We start from the raw sequence: 16,492 nt of genomic DNA, 5'->3' as shown, positions 1-16,492 counted from the left end.
CTTTAATATGAGAGGGTTTTATTGCAGAATTAGGGGCTTTTCCATTTTGCTTCTCGGTTCCAAATTTTTGGAAGCAAAAATATAATGTGGGAATTTACCTAAAAAGCCACTGAGATAAACTTCTGTATTTTTTGAGCAAATAGTAGTTTTAAAGCTTGTGTGAATGTAGTTTATCTTAGAAAATGCCACTTGGATGTGAGGATAAAAAGTAATCCGGGAAACATGTTAGAACTTGTTCTTTTATTCCTGTTATAAACACTACAAGTAAACTGTATTTTAAATGTTTCAAAACTTTTTTTTTTTTAGAGTTAATAACTATTCACGGTTTTCTACAAACACATTTTGGGGGCATGTTAATGCATGGCTTCTGATTTGCCCACCTTATTTTATTTCAGTTAAGCTGTTAGTAGTAGACCGGTTGTAAATTGTATTATTTGGTTTCAGCATTGCATTAATAATTATAATTTTACTTTGATCAATATTTTTTCAGTAAGATTAATAATTCAGTAAGTTTTAAATTGTGTTTACTTGGCTGTGGTTGTAAATCCTATTGTAGGCTTAATGCCAGTGCCCTGTTTCACAGTGGATATCAGCACCAGATATTGTCTGCATGAGAAAACAACAACTACTGTTGCTTTGAGCAGTACAGTTGTTTAACGCAAGGTGTGTGGATGAATGAATTTGATGGCAGTTGGGGAGAAAAGTGTGAAAATGTTCCAGTGCTTAAGATAGACTACAGAGGTGTAGCATATATATGCCAGCAAATAATGTGTCTGTGTATCACAGTTATGATGAGCTCATTTAATCATTGCTTTAATTACTATGATGGATTATGTCTTGCAGGCACAGTTAGTTGATCTGAAGTCTGAACTGACAGAAACGCAGGCCGAAAAAGCAGTATTGGAAAAGGAAGTGCATGATCAGCTTTTGCAACTCCACGCTGTTCAACTTCAGCTACATGCCAAAACTGGCCAGAGTGTTGATTCTGGAGCTATTAAAGCAAAACTGGTGAGTATGCAGGCCAGAATGGAGGATTATATTATACTTTTCCTTCTGCTTGTTGAAGTTCTTCCTTGGAAGGTGCTAGTAAACTGGTTACAAATTTTCACATTAAAAATGTTAGAGAGAGTTAAATTTTCTTTCTTAACTAACATTTACCGTTGGTTGTTAGCAACCATTAAAATTAACATAAATAACATTAGAGTAATGAATAGGAATTTGAGAAGTTGTTCTTACATATAACATTCATAATGGTTTCTAAAGAGTAAAATCAGAAAATAATATTAGTGGTTTATAAAGCTTTTCTGGAGAAAGAAGTTGCAAAAGATAATAGCTTACAGTGTAAAAATACAACCAAATCTTTAAAAAGCCTAATATGAGGTAAATATATTGTTTTTGTTGTAATTATACTCTTATCAAAGTAAGAAGGGAATTGTTTTGCAATACAGAGAGAGGGTAGTTGGCATCACAGTCTTCTCTCTGTTGTCATTCTTTGTCTTTAAGAACGCTGCAGGTGCATCTATGGTATTATCCATTGCTACATGCAGCAGATTATCATAAAATAATTCAATAAATCACTGCTAATTTTGTATGGTATGTTTTTTAGAAACTTGGACCTCTACAAAGCCCACCAAAAGTTAACGATAATTAGTCTGTACAGTTAGTTGGCATTGACTCATAACCAGAGTGTAGTCTGCCTTGTTACTAGCCATGGCACAGATTCAGGCTTTAATACTGATACTTTAAGTTAGAAAAATAATGTTGTATAGATTGTGATTTCTAACTGTTGGCATAAATCAAAGTCTAGCTCTCTGGCTGTTTTTAAAATTGCTTTACAGATTGGTTCCAAATACCTAGTGCTAGCATATGTGGAACATTAGATTAGTCTCCTCTGCTATTTTGTCCTGTTAATTAATGTTTAATAAAACACAGTAATAGACTATGAGACTTAAAGGCTATCTAGGCTAATCACTGAATACCAGGAGTAACCTCAATTCTTCCTGTTTCAGATCCAAAAGCTGTAATTCAATTAGAGCTATGTTTCTTGATCTGCATACTTGCTTATCCAGTGTAAGAGTAAAGTTTTGTGGATTTTCTGCACATAATTAATTCTGTATTGAATTATAGCTTAAGCATGACCAAGTTTCTTTAGAGCTGTGAAAATTTTTTAGGATTTGTAAGTAAGTATTAGTTAAAGATCACCAGCATGTTGTGTTAGGCTGCAGGTTTATATGTAGTAAATTTTTTAAGTCAACACATCACTGTGGGTGATTTCAGTCTCTAAATTTTATTAGTGAGGCTTAACTTCAGAGTGACATAAAGAGTAATACTTTTAACCTTTTTGTTTCTTCTTACCTTGTTATAAGCATATCTCCATGCTATTGACAGCAGTCTTTTTCCCACAGGTGACAATGCTCGCATTATTTCCAATTTTATCTGTGTTGAGGTTGAATTTATTAACAGCCTAGAGTGACATTCTTTCCTTAATTCCATTTAGTTCCTCCCTTTTTGTAAAGATCAGGGCTAATCTTTTGTATTTTCTTTGTTTTTAGGGATATCATAATTCTAATGGACAGAAACTCACTTTTAAACTGTTCTAGATACAGAAAGCTATAAAGTGTGAGCAGCTTGAACAAGCAAAACTGAAGCTGCTTAAATGATAATAAAATGGGAAGTCTGAGTTTTAGGTAGATGAAAACTGTGGTGCTGATCTGGCAGTCAGAAAGCCTCTGAGGGCCAAGAGGGACTGCAGCAACAGAATGTGTGAAGGGGAAATGAAATCCTGTCTGCGTTAACTTCCTGTTTGCTTTGGTAACAACAGCCACTCTTTTGTACATAGGCTCAGCATAATTGTATATTCTGAAAACTGTAAAATTGTACATCGTGGTGAACAAAGACATTTTAAAATTTCTCCAATTGCTAAGCAGTTTATAACATCATGTAATTTAGGCTGCCTACCTCTTTAGGAGTGATGTATCTGCTTAGTTCAGGCACAATAACTCTTTCTTTGTAAGAGTATAAAGTTGCCTAGTGGATTTTTGGTTTTTTGAGTTTTGCAGTTGATATATCTTTTTTGCTACTTCTCCCTGTCCTTTGTGCCCTTCTTGCAATGCATGTTTTGTTATTCTTTCTGAAAGGAAAAAATCTGTTATCTGTATAACAGATGTTATATTGCAGAATGTATTTTCTATTATACTTTCAAAACTGCTTTAATGCATTTCACGTTATCTTGCTGTTCTTTATAGAGATTCTTGGTAGTTTAGGATAAAGCATTGTTTTCAATAGTACGATAAGGTTAATTTTTTTAGTAATATTTTTAATAACTTTCACTGCAAAATACCAAAACTGCTGCTAAGTACAATTATAATAGTGTGCTTGCTCTTTCTGCCTTCTAATGAAATATGCAATCTGCTGGTAAATTTCTTTTGGAATAACTTATTTATATTGCATTTTCTTGAAGTTCCTATTGCCTATTTCTCTAACTATGGAACTCTTTTCTTCTGTCTTAAGTCTGTCCTTTCTGTGGATGAAATGGTAAGTATGCTGATTGACTTTTTAATGTTTAAGCAGTGCTTTTGGTTTTTTTTCTTTTGCAACAGCTTCTATATGTTGGTTTCAGAAACTGGCAAAACAGATCTGACATCTTCCTGTCAACTGGCAAGATGCTGTGTAAAGAATTTTCTTTGCATTTTAATTTTCCTTTTCTAGTTTTGGTGCCCTCTTTCATAAGTCTGTGTGTGTTTTATTTCTTACTCTAAGCTAATTTGAGGTTATATCTAGTAACTTGACATTCAGAAAGATTGTTCTGGCAGTATCTCAAAAAATTTTAAGGCGTTATACAATTTCTAAAGCATAAACACCAGACACATCTATCAATGTGTTATGAAGTATTTTATTTATTGTGTTTAAAAAAAAATCCTGTCAACTTTTCTGTGTTTTCCCTTTTTTCTCTTCTTTTTATGGACATTATTTGATATGATTTACTGGCTTGTATAACAGCCCAAAACATATAAACTCAATAATAAAAGCATCTCAACTCAATAATACATAGGTAAGAAGAAAAAGTGATGCAAAGTTAACTTTTATCTTTCAGTCTTTCATGCTGGTAGACTTGAAAGGTTCTTAAGCGGCTTTTCTACCTTTATTATGTTATATACCTCATGATCGTTACTCAGTATTTGTTCTTTGAAAAGCCACAGGATAGCTGGTAACTGGAAGCTTTGATGTTCAACATTGCAGCTGCATTTTTGGTTTGGTGTTTTTTTTATATTACCAACAGAAAATATAGCTTGTTCTATTTTGCAGAACGTGTACAATACTATGAACACTAGAAAACATGAAACAACTCTGTAACTTCATTTTTTTAAAAGAATTTCAGAGACTTAGCACATCTCATGACCATTGATCAGAAAACCTCTTCACATATTCTGTATTGCAAACCTTTGATTTTTCTTCATGATGATCAATTTGAGACAGTCTGAAGTAGCGTTAAGATTGGCTTCTGGATGTAATTTTCACCTTAAGTCACCAAATAACAGTCATAGTCGTGGAGAAAATAGGAAGAAGAAATTTGTGTTCATTGTTCCTCATATTTTAGGTATAATGTTTAAAATGCGTGACTAAAAGTGATTCCACTTGGAGATAAAACATTTGACTTTCTGTTTAATTTAAAAGATGAATCAAATTCGGAGAAAATAAATGGAAAATTTCAGTCTTGGTAAGAGTTTTTAAGCTGGCTGCTTTGTATAAATACAATAAAGTGTGCCATATGGAATTTGCTAGGGTAAGCAAATATCTTGGGTCACTTCAGCAATTCGCTGTTCTGGAGGAGGTTGGAATTCTCCCAAGGTGTATTTCAGATACATCAAAGAGCTCATGTATCTCTCCAGCTTTCTTCTACGACTGGTACATTCTAACAAATTATTGGCAAAGGTATGAACTTTTAGTTTATGACTTTTTATTCAGTAAATAAATAATAAAAATATCCAGCGACAAAGAAAATGGAATGTTGGGTGTGAATAATGTACCTTCATAGGTCTGCCTTAAATTGTGGTCTTTGCCTTTTATATTTGTCAAGCAAAAGATGTTCTAAGAGTACATATGTAAACAGTGAGCCTGTGCTATTTAGAGCACCTTGATGCAACATTGGCAATATGTATATAGCTAACATAAGCTTTAAGGTACAGGAACACTGTGCCTGTATACAGACTCATAGCTGTTGTAAAACGAGTGTTATGTCTGAATTGTCGCCCTTCTGGCAACTAAAATGTGTGGCAGAGGCGTCACAACGTGTTGACACTCATGAATTTTTGTGATTGCCCTTTGGCTGCTGGCAGGAGATATGAATTACAATAGCTCAAGACCATCCTAGTAGAGATAACTAGCATGATTTTAGAAATTCCTGTTTTTCAAATTAGATTGGTCAAAATTCTTGGCTTAGGAGTGATCGTGCAGTTCAGAAAGAGGTTTGTTGAGTCATCTCACAAGTTGGCGCCCAACTCAAGGGCCAGAGAGCAGAAGTGACTTTGTGTGAAAGGTGTTCTAACACGCATGGGGAGTCAAACCTGCTCTGAAACTGCATCAATATGGGAATTACAGGAAGTTAAATGGCAGTGATCTCAAGCAATCTTTGTGCCATTCCTCCTGAGCAGTGTGCTGGGCAATTCTTGGCCGACATGTACACATATGTAATGTATGATATTCAGCTAACCTAATAGAAATACTTCACAGATGAGGGAGATAGTAGAGTCCCTCAAATTCAGAGTTGTCTTTCTGGCAAATAGCTGTAAAAGCCTACACATACCTATTGTGAAAATACCTTTCTTTGGAAGGACCCACCTTGCTCAATATCTCAAATGTGGTAATATCAGCCATATTAATTTTTATATCCAGGCTTGGAATAGTGAATAAGCATATTCACAATTTGAGAACGGATTTGTCTTGTCAGTTCTGTAAAATTTTGTTTCTGTCGCTTCTTTAGTAGCACCTCCTGGTTTGATTTGTTCAATAATGTAATTGATACAAGTGCAAAGAACACTTCTAAGGTATGCTTCAAGAACATGTTATGGTGAACTTAGTTTTCATCGCTATTTCAGTTAACAGACCTTCTAAAAAGACAATAGTAATACATCCTGTGCCTCTACTGCTTTCCTGGTGTGTGGTGTTTTTTTCCCCTCACTTTGTAAAAGGGATATAAAAGAGGTATAAAATATACAAGTAATCAAATGTGCCTGTCTCAAAGTAGATTTTGTAGAATAGCAGTCTGAGTTGAGTATACTAATTCCGTTGACTCCAGTACTCTGGGTATTAGAAAAGATAATGACTATGCATTTTTTATACATTTGGGATGGACCACTGTGGAAGCAATTAGTATTTCCATAACTCCTTTTTCATGGCTTGGGTGAGGGAAAAAAAAGGAAGGTACATTCCTTAGAGTGGTATTGTGTGGTTTTTTGTTTGTTGGTTGGTTTATTTTTGTGTTGTTGTTTTTTGTTTGTTTGGGTTTTTTTTAAACAAAACTATATTGCACTGACTTCTCTTAGTTTTGTCAGGGTAGATATCTTAATACGTAGAATTGCTGGCTTCATTTTTGTAGTCTTTAGAGTCTCATTTGGAAACGTCCCCGGCTGGACATTTCTTGGTTGTTTACAGGAAAATAATTGTCTTTTTAAGGATATACAGACTTAAAGAACATTTCCATGATGTCTGGTCTTATTAAAAATTGTATTAAAATAGTTAAAGGATATTATAAAATTGAAATATTTAGTGATTTTTTCCTTTAAAAAATAATCTCTCTTTCATTGTATGAATCTTCTGTTTGAACACAGGAAAAAGTAAGGACAATATTCAGGCTACATAAATTTTGCCACCTATGTGTGGCAGGGAGAAGCACTATTGCCAGTTTCAGTCTTTGAACTTCAAACCACTATATGCATTTTGTGCTTAGGGGTTGTAAGCTGGATAAAAATCATGTCAGGAGCACAAAGTTGGATTTAAGGCCTCTTCTCCCCAGGGGGACGTATGCAAACCACTACCTGCGGTGCCAGAGTCCCTGCTTTCATTTTTTTTCCTGCATGCATGTTCTGTAGACATGAAATTTACTTTCACATTATATGTGCAGAAACAGTAAGTGCTCTTTCATTATTAACTTTGATAAAAGCTTACAACTTTTTATTTTTATTTTTGTTAAGGAGAGAGAACTTGAAGCTAACAAGAAAGAAAAAGTGAAAGAAGCTCAGCTGGAAGCTGAGGTGAAGTTGCTGAGGAAGGAAAATGAAGCTCTTCGTCGACACATAGCTGTGCTTCAGGCTGAGGTTTATGGAGCAAGATTGGCAGCCAAGTATTTAGATAAGGAACTAGCTGGAAGGTACGTAAAGTCAGTCCATGTCCCCTAGCATGAAATGTTTTCTGTTGTTGTTTTCTTCCTTTGCATCACCAGAGGCAGGTCTAAAGAGAAGACTAAGTAGAAAAAGTCTCTAATTTGTAGTTAGTTGAACAAGAGGAAGAAACAAAAAGACCCCCACAGTTATTGCACTTGCACTAATTGCTGCATGATTGTGCTATAGCCACGTGAAATGTAGGAGTTGTGCAATGCCTTGATTTTTCAGTCATCGTATAGCATGTTAATTTACTGTCTTTGTTATGCAGGGTCCAGCAGATACAGCTGCTAGGCCGAGATATGAAGGGACCTGCTCATGACAAGCTCTGGAATCAACTTGAAGCAGAAATACACCTTCACCGTCACAAAACGGTTATTAGAGCTTGTCGAGGTCGGAATGATCTAAAACGACCAATGCAAGCACCACCAGGCCATGTAAGTTGAAAAGATGATCTGTTCTTACATAATTTTCAGAATTTATGGAAAATAGATAGAGTTATTTCTTCATCCTTGTAATTTCTTTCACTTCAATATTGAGTTCTTTCAAATGTCACTTCTAAATAGAGAATTCTTTTGTATGCTGAAGGACAGTTCCATGCTGAATAGCATGTCCCCGTAAATTACCATGAAAGATGATACAATTCCTTTGACTTACCTGTGAACGCTCAGTCCTTTTGAAAACCGAACCTTTGCTATGTGTGTGTATAAATATGAATTTAACAGCCTAATTCTGTTAGCTAGGTTTCAAAATGTGGAGCCAACTTATTTACAAAAACCAAGAACAACATTTTGAGGATTTTATTGAACTGAAAGTAATTTAAAAAAAATTTTTTAGTGGCCAGATAGACTGACACCAGTACCCAAAGGAGATCTACAAGAAATCTGGAGAGGGACTTTTTACAAGGGCATGCAGTGATAGGACAAGGGGTAATGGCTTTAAACTCAAAGAGGGTAGATTTAGTTGAGACATAAAGACTTTTTTTGCTTTTTTTACCATGCGGGTGGTGAGGCCCTGGAACAGGCTGCCCAGAGAAGCTATGGATGCCCCATCCCTGGAAGTGTTCAAGGGCAGGTTGGATTTGGCTTTGAGCAACCTGATTTTGTGTGTGTCCCTGCCCATGGGGGTTGGAACTAGGTGATCTTTAAGGTCCCTTCCAACACAAACCATTCCGTCATAGTATGATTCTATGACACTCTTTAAAAGAATTTATTTTTTTTTTCTTACAAAAGATACTTACAAAACCTATAAAAAGCATTTCACTGTGAGTAGTCTTTCTATACTCACCCAACTTGACACATGACCAGGTTATCACCCCAGTGTTCAGTGCCTAAAACCAAACATTTTCAGGAAAGTGCTTTACTTTGATCTGTTCTCAATACCTTAGTTGGTTAAATGGATCTTGCTGATTATGTTTCTCATTGCATATAAACTTCACAGTATCACAGTATGTTTGGGATTGGAAGGGACCTCAAAAGATCATCTAGTCCAATCCCCCTGCTGGAGCAGGAACGCCTAGGTGAGGTCGCACAGGAACATGTCCAGGCGGGTTTTGAATGTCTCCAGAGAAGGAGACTCCACAACCTCCCTGGGCAGCCTGTTCCAGTGCTCTGTCACCCTCACTGAGAAGAAGTTTTTTCTCAAATTTAAGCGGAACCTCTTGTGTTCCAGCTTGATCCCATTACCCCTTGTCCTGTCATTGTTTGCCACTGAGAAGAGCCTGGCTCCATCCTCTTGGCACTCATCCTTTATATATTTATAAACATTAATGAGGTCACTGCTTAGTCTCCTCTTCTCCAAACTAAAGAGCCCCAGCTCCCTCAGCCTTTCTTCATAAGGGAGGTGCTCCACTCCCTTAATCATCTTCGTTGCCCTACGCTGGACCCTCTCCAGCAGTTCCCTGTCCTTCTTGAACTGAGGGGCCCAGAACTGGACACAATATTCCAGATGGGGTCTCACCAGGGCGGAGTAGAGGGGAAGGAGGACCTCTCTCGATATACTAGCCACCCCCCTTCTAATACACCCCAGGATGCCATTGGCCTTCCTGGCCACAAGGGCACAGTGCTGGCTCATGGTCATCCTGTTGTCCACCAGGACCCCAAGGTCCCTTTCCTCTACACTGCTCTCTAATATGTAATTTCCCAACCTATACTGGAACCCGGGTGGAACTTTTGGTGGACAAGCGTGTGTGATTTTAAGGGTATGCACAATGGCAACAGCAACTTAACAAAAGCAAAATAAATACCTTGATTTATTTAGTCTCTCTTTTAGTTTTGAGTTGGATGGCTTTTGGTATGGTTTGTTTTTATTATAATAAAAATAAACTTGAGCAAGCAGCCTCTTCCTTGGGACTGTATTACATCATCTTCTATAATTTGATTAGTTTTAAGTTGCAGTTTATGTCATAAAACTTTTCAGCAGTGATCAGCATTTCTTCTGTAGTCCTTTTATGTTTTTAATATGGGTCTGATTTCCTTCTTCTGAAGTTAAGTTCTATGTTGTGCATCACTCAGCACTGAAATAATTGAAATAATTATTCTCGTCGGGGGTGCATAGTGAAGAATCTTTTCTGATTTCATGCCCTGTCTATAAAGAGGAACTGTAAGTTTGTCCTGCCTGAAACTAGCCTATTGCTGGATACTGTCTGTATACAATTAAAAAAAAAAACCCCAAATGCAGAAATGCATCATACTTTGGTTCACACATTTATACTTATGCTATGTTTGTTTTTTTTATCTAACTAGGATCCCGATGCCTTAAAGAAGAGTCAAGGTGTTGGTCCAATCAGAAAAGTTTTGCTAGTTAAAGAAGACCATGAAGGATTAGGAATTTCAATCACAGTAAATACTTGCCTTTATTTTCCATGGCTCAGAAGAAGCAATTTAAATTTCTACTTCTGTAAAATACGTGGATCAGTGAATGTATTGTTAGAACATGTGAAAAACGCATACACAAATCCATAGCTATAGTCGTAGAACTTGAAGACTCATTTTGATAGATTAGGAAATAGGTAACTGCTACTTCATGTAAAACTTATGATGTCATCTTAGGTTTAGGGTGTAGACAATTTAGCAGATTAGCCAGTGGTGAATTTCAGGTGTGATAAGCCTGTTGAAGAGCAGGAACAATCTGAGAACTAATTTCCAAAGCTTAGCCATTGTGATTGTTACATTTTTGGTAAAGTTTCAGTATTGGCATCACACAGCTAAGTAAAGCTGTATTAACTTTGTACAAGTAATTTTGAAAATTCCAGTTATTATACTGTTTTTCTAAATATGAATATCGTTTCTTGCAAGTCAATATGGTGGCTGATATGATTTTTTTTAATGAGGTTTTGATTTTGTCTCATCAGCTTGTATGTGATTTTAGGCTTCTTTTATTATGCAGAATTCTCTCCGGTGACTTTTTGAGTATATATTTAGAAATTGTCTGTTCTTTTGTGGGGAGAAGAATTAAGGGAAGCATCTCATTTCATGCTTTGTTCTTAAGCATTCTTTTTGTCTGAAGCATGCTTTCTAATTTTCTGTAATAAAAATTGAAATAAGCACTTTACGAGCAACTACCAGAATGTTGATTTTATGGTAATGGACATCTCAGTTAATTACAATCTAGTTTCTTTTTTATAGGGTGGGAAGGAGCATGGTGTTCCAATACTGATCTCTGAAATCCATCCTGGACAACCTGCTGATCGATGTGGAGGGCTACATGTTGGTGATGCTATTCTGGCAGTAAATGGAGTTAATCTAAGAGATGCAAAACATAAAGAAGCTGTAACTATTCTTTCCCAACAGGTCAGTTGGGACTTGTTATCCATAGGCACATTTAGGTGCTTCCTGTGTTCTGCCTGTTGAATTACTTCGAATTTTAATGTTTTCTGTGAAGCATGGTGTTATGCTAAGCTACAGTGATTCCTGAAACTGTATCACCTTCCACTTAATCCTCTTATGTCTTGCAATTTAAGGAGAAAAATGCTGGGTCTGTACTGGTTCATTTAAACGCATGTATTGGCTAATGATTCTTCAGCAAGGCTGATGGAAATCAGCTTGTTATATTGCCCCACAGAAATAATTATTTAGTGACATTCATTTTATTTTTTTATGACTGGACAACTCCAGCCAGACAATGGTTCCCATATACTTTGTGCTCTAGAGTCTTCTTCCTACCTTGCTTCCCATTTTCAGGCAGTTAGCAGGTGCACTTAATTTATCAGAAAACTTACTCATTAGAAGTCACTGTTTTAAATGTATTGGTACATAATGAAGAAATTCAGGTAACTTTGGTGAATCTTAACTATAAAGCTGTACTTCTTAACTCAGTAAAAACGTAATTCAGATACATATCCAAAATATTAACCACAACTGTTAATGTGTTTACAACAGTAAAATGTATTTGTTTCAGTAACCTAGCTCATCTTTGTAATACTATTACGTTGCTGTGCAGTAGTGAGTAAATGTGTAATTTTTGTTGCGTTTTAGAGAGGTGAGATTGAATTTGAAGTAGTGTATGTTGCTCCAGAAGTTGATTCGGATGATGAAAATGTAGAATATGAGGATGAGAGTGGGCACCGTTATCGTTTATATCTTGATGAATTGGAAGAAGGTGCAAATTCAAGTTCTAATAGAAAAGATGGAAATGTGGATGTCAAACCCTCACAAGGTAAACCTTCTAAAATGCATGAACATTGGTTTTAATTCTGGAGTCTCAAAATGCAAACAAATTTCTGAAAAATGCTGGTTTTCTATTCATTGTAAAATTAATCTCCTGTTAATTGAATTAACCACTAGTAGGCTGTCAGCTCTTCTGGTTGGTCTCTCACTTACTGGCCTGGTTTACTTAGATACAACTGAATTAATTGAATGTGGGGTTTTTTCATAATTACCTTTTCCCCAGAGGTTGAAATTCCATTTTATTCTTTATTTTCCCAACTCTGGTCTGGAAGTAGGTAATTCCTGTTAATACTTTATGTTGTTGGAGTCTTTAAATGACATTTTTTAGATGAGAGAGGTATAGAAACAGTTCCTGGTTTCCTGTCATACTGTGTTCTACAAAAAGCCTATTAACTCTTATTTTAGTAGTCATTTCGGCAAACTCTCCAGTTTCTGAAATAAGGCTCACTGATCTGTCCTTCCCAAGGTTGCTTTTCTTCCTTAAATAAAATTTCTTTTTAACTTGCAGTGTTTGATAAGAAACCAAGTATTGATGGACATGAAAATGGAGACCTGGGAAATTCCGTTGAAGCTCCTTTAGAAGACACGGCTCCCAAATTAGCCCGTTCTGCTGAGTCTTTATCCTAAAAAGAAACAAACAAAAAAATCAACTGGACAAATCCCATCTTTGGGAACAATTGATAATCAATATTGACTGCTCCAAGCTGCGTATACTAGTGTAGGTTGTAAAAGGATGGTTAAATGTCAAAGGGAACTGTATTAACGTTGCCTGGAAAAAAGGCGGTTACCTCAGGGCTTCGTTGTGAGCAATTCTAAATGTGGAAAACTGTCTTTTGCGTGAAACACAGTAGTTATTTAACACATGGCATGTGAAATGAATTTTCTTTTAATAACAAGCACCAAAGCATGGGATTTCTAAAAAGGGTAACCTCAGTACATTCAACTTTTAATCTCATTGATGTCCCCAGGGAAGTAGAAGAAGATGTGGTCAACCTCATTTTGACCCTTTGATGTTTTAAAGGGGCAACTGGTGTTCGGTTTGGTGTGAAACAAACTTTATCTGTGGAAGGACAGAGGTGGAATTGTACCATTGCATCCATGAGTTTTGTGCTTGGGATTTTTGAACTGTAACTTTCAAAAGAACGCACTTTTGTTCTCAGAGTAGGAAAAAACAGAGCTTTTATTTGAGCAAAGACCATCAAAACCCAAATGGGACAGTGGAGTCATTGCTAATCATGATCCTTCAGCCCATGATAATTTTACGAGTGAGATTTTTGGTATCGTTTTAATGAATTCACTGCCAATTGTTCCATTTGAAACTCGCTCCAAAATTATTTAAACAGAGTATTATGGGGGTTTAAAAGCAAAATTAGTTTTAAAAACCACTCACAATTATGTGGGCCCTTAGGATTTTTGATTGTTTTTGTTTTATTTTTTCTGAGCATCATCAATTTAGCGTTCCGTCTTGAGTGGTTATGGTTACTGCTAATACAGAGTGGTTTGAGTTGGTCGTCATTAGCTTGACCTTATAAAGTGCTGAGTGCTTTTGATGGGTACTGAAAATATTCATTTCACATTAAAATAATCTTTAAATAAGTGAAAGTTGAGTGCACAGTGCTTGACAGGAGGTACGCAGAATCATACGGTGTCAGGCCCTATCTGTGTTATGTTACGGCAGTCTTATTAACCTATAATTGTCTTACTGTTGAAAGAAGACGTTACTCCTTTTGTAACAGCAGTGTATCTTAACCTAGCTTTTAATTGGTGTACATCTAAAGGCCCACAGTGTGGCTGCAAATGAGAATGTTGAGGATGGTTTCTTGGCCAGTTCCTCTAGTCTGTTTGCAGATCTTTTGGTGAAGTGCAGCACTCTCCATGTGCAAACTCTACACTGCAATCACATTTATTATTTCAGTACGCAATGCCGGCTTCCCTGTTCACTGCTCTGCAGGCTGTTGAACTGTGACGTGAAAAGATTTTATACATTGAGAGAGGAACTAATGTGAAAAGGCATCTTTGCAAGTGTTACTGTATGGGATGTACATACAGAACAAAAAACCTCAAAGGCCTTTGGAGTAACATCAACTAATCTTATGTTCTAAATTATGATGTAGAACACAGTTACTTGTCTCTCTTAGGAGCACTATATATATATGTTTATAGAAAAAGCCTAAAAATGTATATACTTTATTCAAAGATTTTGCTATTTATAAATCCTTTAACTTTGCTATTTACATGATTGTTTTGTGTGCGTGCGCGCATGAGTTCCACTTAATGGAATAACATTATTTGGTTCATTTTTTTATAGTGGTCCTTGTCATACAGCCTACTGTTGAAGGGTTTTAAAGTAGTCAAAGCTGTACCGTTTTCACCAAACAGAAACTAGTATTTAAAAATAAAACTGTGTGAAGAAGAAACAGGTCCCCAGGCATGTTTCTTGTTCTGAAGCTTCAGAAACTTGAGGACACATTGGCTGTGTGTTAGCAGACAGATCCACTACCACAACTTTTTATTCAGATTTGTGTTTGTCCCACGGTGACCCAAGCAGAGCGCGCTCTGAAACTGTCTGTGGCCCGGGCACTCGGTGTCTTCTCTGTCAGAGACGGCACTTCAAAGCCAAGTAGTGATCTTCTTGTCTTGGAAAATCATTGCTGTGTGAAATCTTGCTGCAGTTGTACAAAATGAGCCTCGTCTAACTACACTAGGAACTTTTTAAAAAGGCATTAAATTTGCCTGTACAGTTTCCCTTTATTTGAGGGAAAGGTGACATTTTTAATTTATTTGTTCTTCCTTCTTGGCATACCTTATTTTCCACTTCACGCTTTTGATCAATTTTAGCCTGAAGTGGGAGGGTGTTTCTAGAGTTACTTTCCTAACATTCCTTGTTTGCCAGTTTCTTAGGATGCTGTGCTCTTTTCTTCATCTTCTGGAAGTTGCTGGACACTTTCTCTGCTCTTACCTTGTCTATTTTTAACCTATATACGAGATCAACAGAAAGACCAATTGCTGAGGAGAATGGCTAGTAGACAGATTAGGTAGCAGTAAATTATGACCAGATTTTCTCCCTGCAGTTTTTATAATCTTTGTTGATAAAGCCCTGAACGGGAGGATTTTGCTCAGACACTACAGGCTGTCTCCATGTACTCCATGCTTCCTACCAGGTGATGTAACATACCGTTTTATTGTAGTCATACTGAGATGCTTAGAGAATAATATTTAAGCTGAGAAAAGTTTTGCAAGTTGGAATTTCCAGATTCAGTAGACGAATGTGTGTTCTCCCCTTTGTCAGTAACTGGATGACTCAGTCCTGCTGATTCCCAGAGGTTGAACGAATTAGACTTGGAAGAATTTCTGAGGAAAGTCAGTATTCAGTCTTCATTTTTATTTTTTAAAGTGTAAAACGGTTTACTTGTGTGTATATATATTTTTACTCAAAAAATAAAATAATATTCTAAAGAGAATTTTGCAATTTTTTTTTAGTAGATAATTCCTTGCCTATTAAAAAATCTTCAGTGAGACAATTGTATTTTCAGCTAAAGGTGGACAGTGTTTGTTTGGCGTCTGGGACCAATGTTAATTAAGAGCATGTAAGTTAAGGAAAGTGCTTTATGGCAATAAATTTGATCAAAGGCTGTATGTAGTATTTCCTTTGTACAAGTGTATTCTTGGCAGTGAAGAGGGTTTGTGTCTATCTCAATATATGTTAATCCACAGTTGTATCAAACAAAATTATCTGTCCAAACATTATTACATCATAGATAAATCTCATTTCTGTAGCAGATAGAACATTTTGGAACAAATGTATACATCTAGTTAAACTGAATGTAATATATTTTTATTAGCCTGTAAATAAATGTACTCTTCTGCATTGCAGTGATTTCTTCACCTATTTCAGACCGTTATTTAATTTCCTTTTTTTTTATATAAAATACAAACATCTAACCCTGTGTGTGATCTTTTCCTGTTAAGCATGTAGTCCACACCCGGTCAAAAAGCTCATATGAGTAAAACCAAAACTATGTAACATGAAATTTGACACTAATCCAGTCTTGGCCAGCAATAGTTAATAGCCAAGTACATTTTAAAAAATATATATATATTTACAGGATGTCTCAAATTTTATCATCTGAGATGCACCTTCTGCTCAATGTTTTTCAATGAACGAAAAAAAGGAAATATTTCCGATGTCTAGCTCTGTAATAACACCATAAATATTCTGAAGCCTTTGGCTAAGAAGAGCTATTAACGCCCGAACCCATCAAAGGATTAAGTCATTCAGGTGAAATTGTGGAAACTACAATTTACCATTTTTCTGTCTTTGTTTTTCCCCCCCCCGCCCCCATGCATTAGGAATAATAAGTATATTCTTATTTTTCCACTGAAGTTACAGAACACTTATCTTCAAGATACATTTTTAACCCTGATTTTGATTGCCTACACTTGGGTGGT

At 36.1% G+C, this 16,492-nt stretch overlaps 1 protein-coding gene across 2 annotated transcripts in view; it reads left to right on the top strand.

The window, feature by feature from the left end:
- Nucleotides 1–15,916, top strand: part of GOPC (golgi associated PDZ and coiled-coil motif containing) — a 29,357-nt gene extending 13,441 nt beyond the window's left edge. Inside the window, exons 2-9 of one of the 2 annotated variants that reach the window (XM_005507479.3) lie at nt 844–1,008; nt 3,511–3,534; nt 7,191–7,366; nt 7,648–7,813; nt 10,121–10,216; nt 11,003–11,167; nt 11,852–12,032; nt 12,552–15,916. In XM_005507479.3, the coding sequence (XP_005507536.2) occupies nt 844–1,008; nt 3,511–3,534; nt 7,191–7,366; nt 7,648–7,813; nt 10,121–10,216; nt 11,003–11,167; nt 11,852–12,032; nt 12,552–12,670 (1,092 nt within the window). In that variant the 3' untranslated portion in view covers nt 12,671–15,916. The remainder of the gene's footprint in view (nt 1–843; nt 1,009–3,510; nt 3,535–7,190; nt 7,367–7,647; nt 7,814–10,120; nt 10,217–11,002; nt 11,168–11,851; nt 12,033–12,551) is intronic. The other variant, XM_065056739.1, reaches the window with a different exon arrangement.
- Nucleotides 15,917–16,492: the final 576 nt, after the last annotated feature.

This window comes from Columba livia, chromosome 3 (genome assembly GCF_036013475.1).
Source record: "Columba livia isolate bColLiv1 breed racing homer chromosome 3, bColLiv1.pat.W.v2, whole genome shotgun sequence".
Classification (NCBI taxonomy): Eukaryota; Metazoa; Chordata; class Aves; order Columbiformes; family Columbidae; genus Columba; species Columba livia.
Note: the sequence above shows the minus strand (reverse complement) of the source record. Positions and strands in the feature narration are given on the sequence as shown.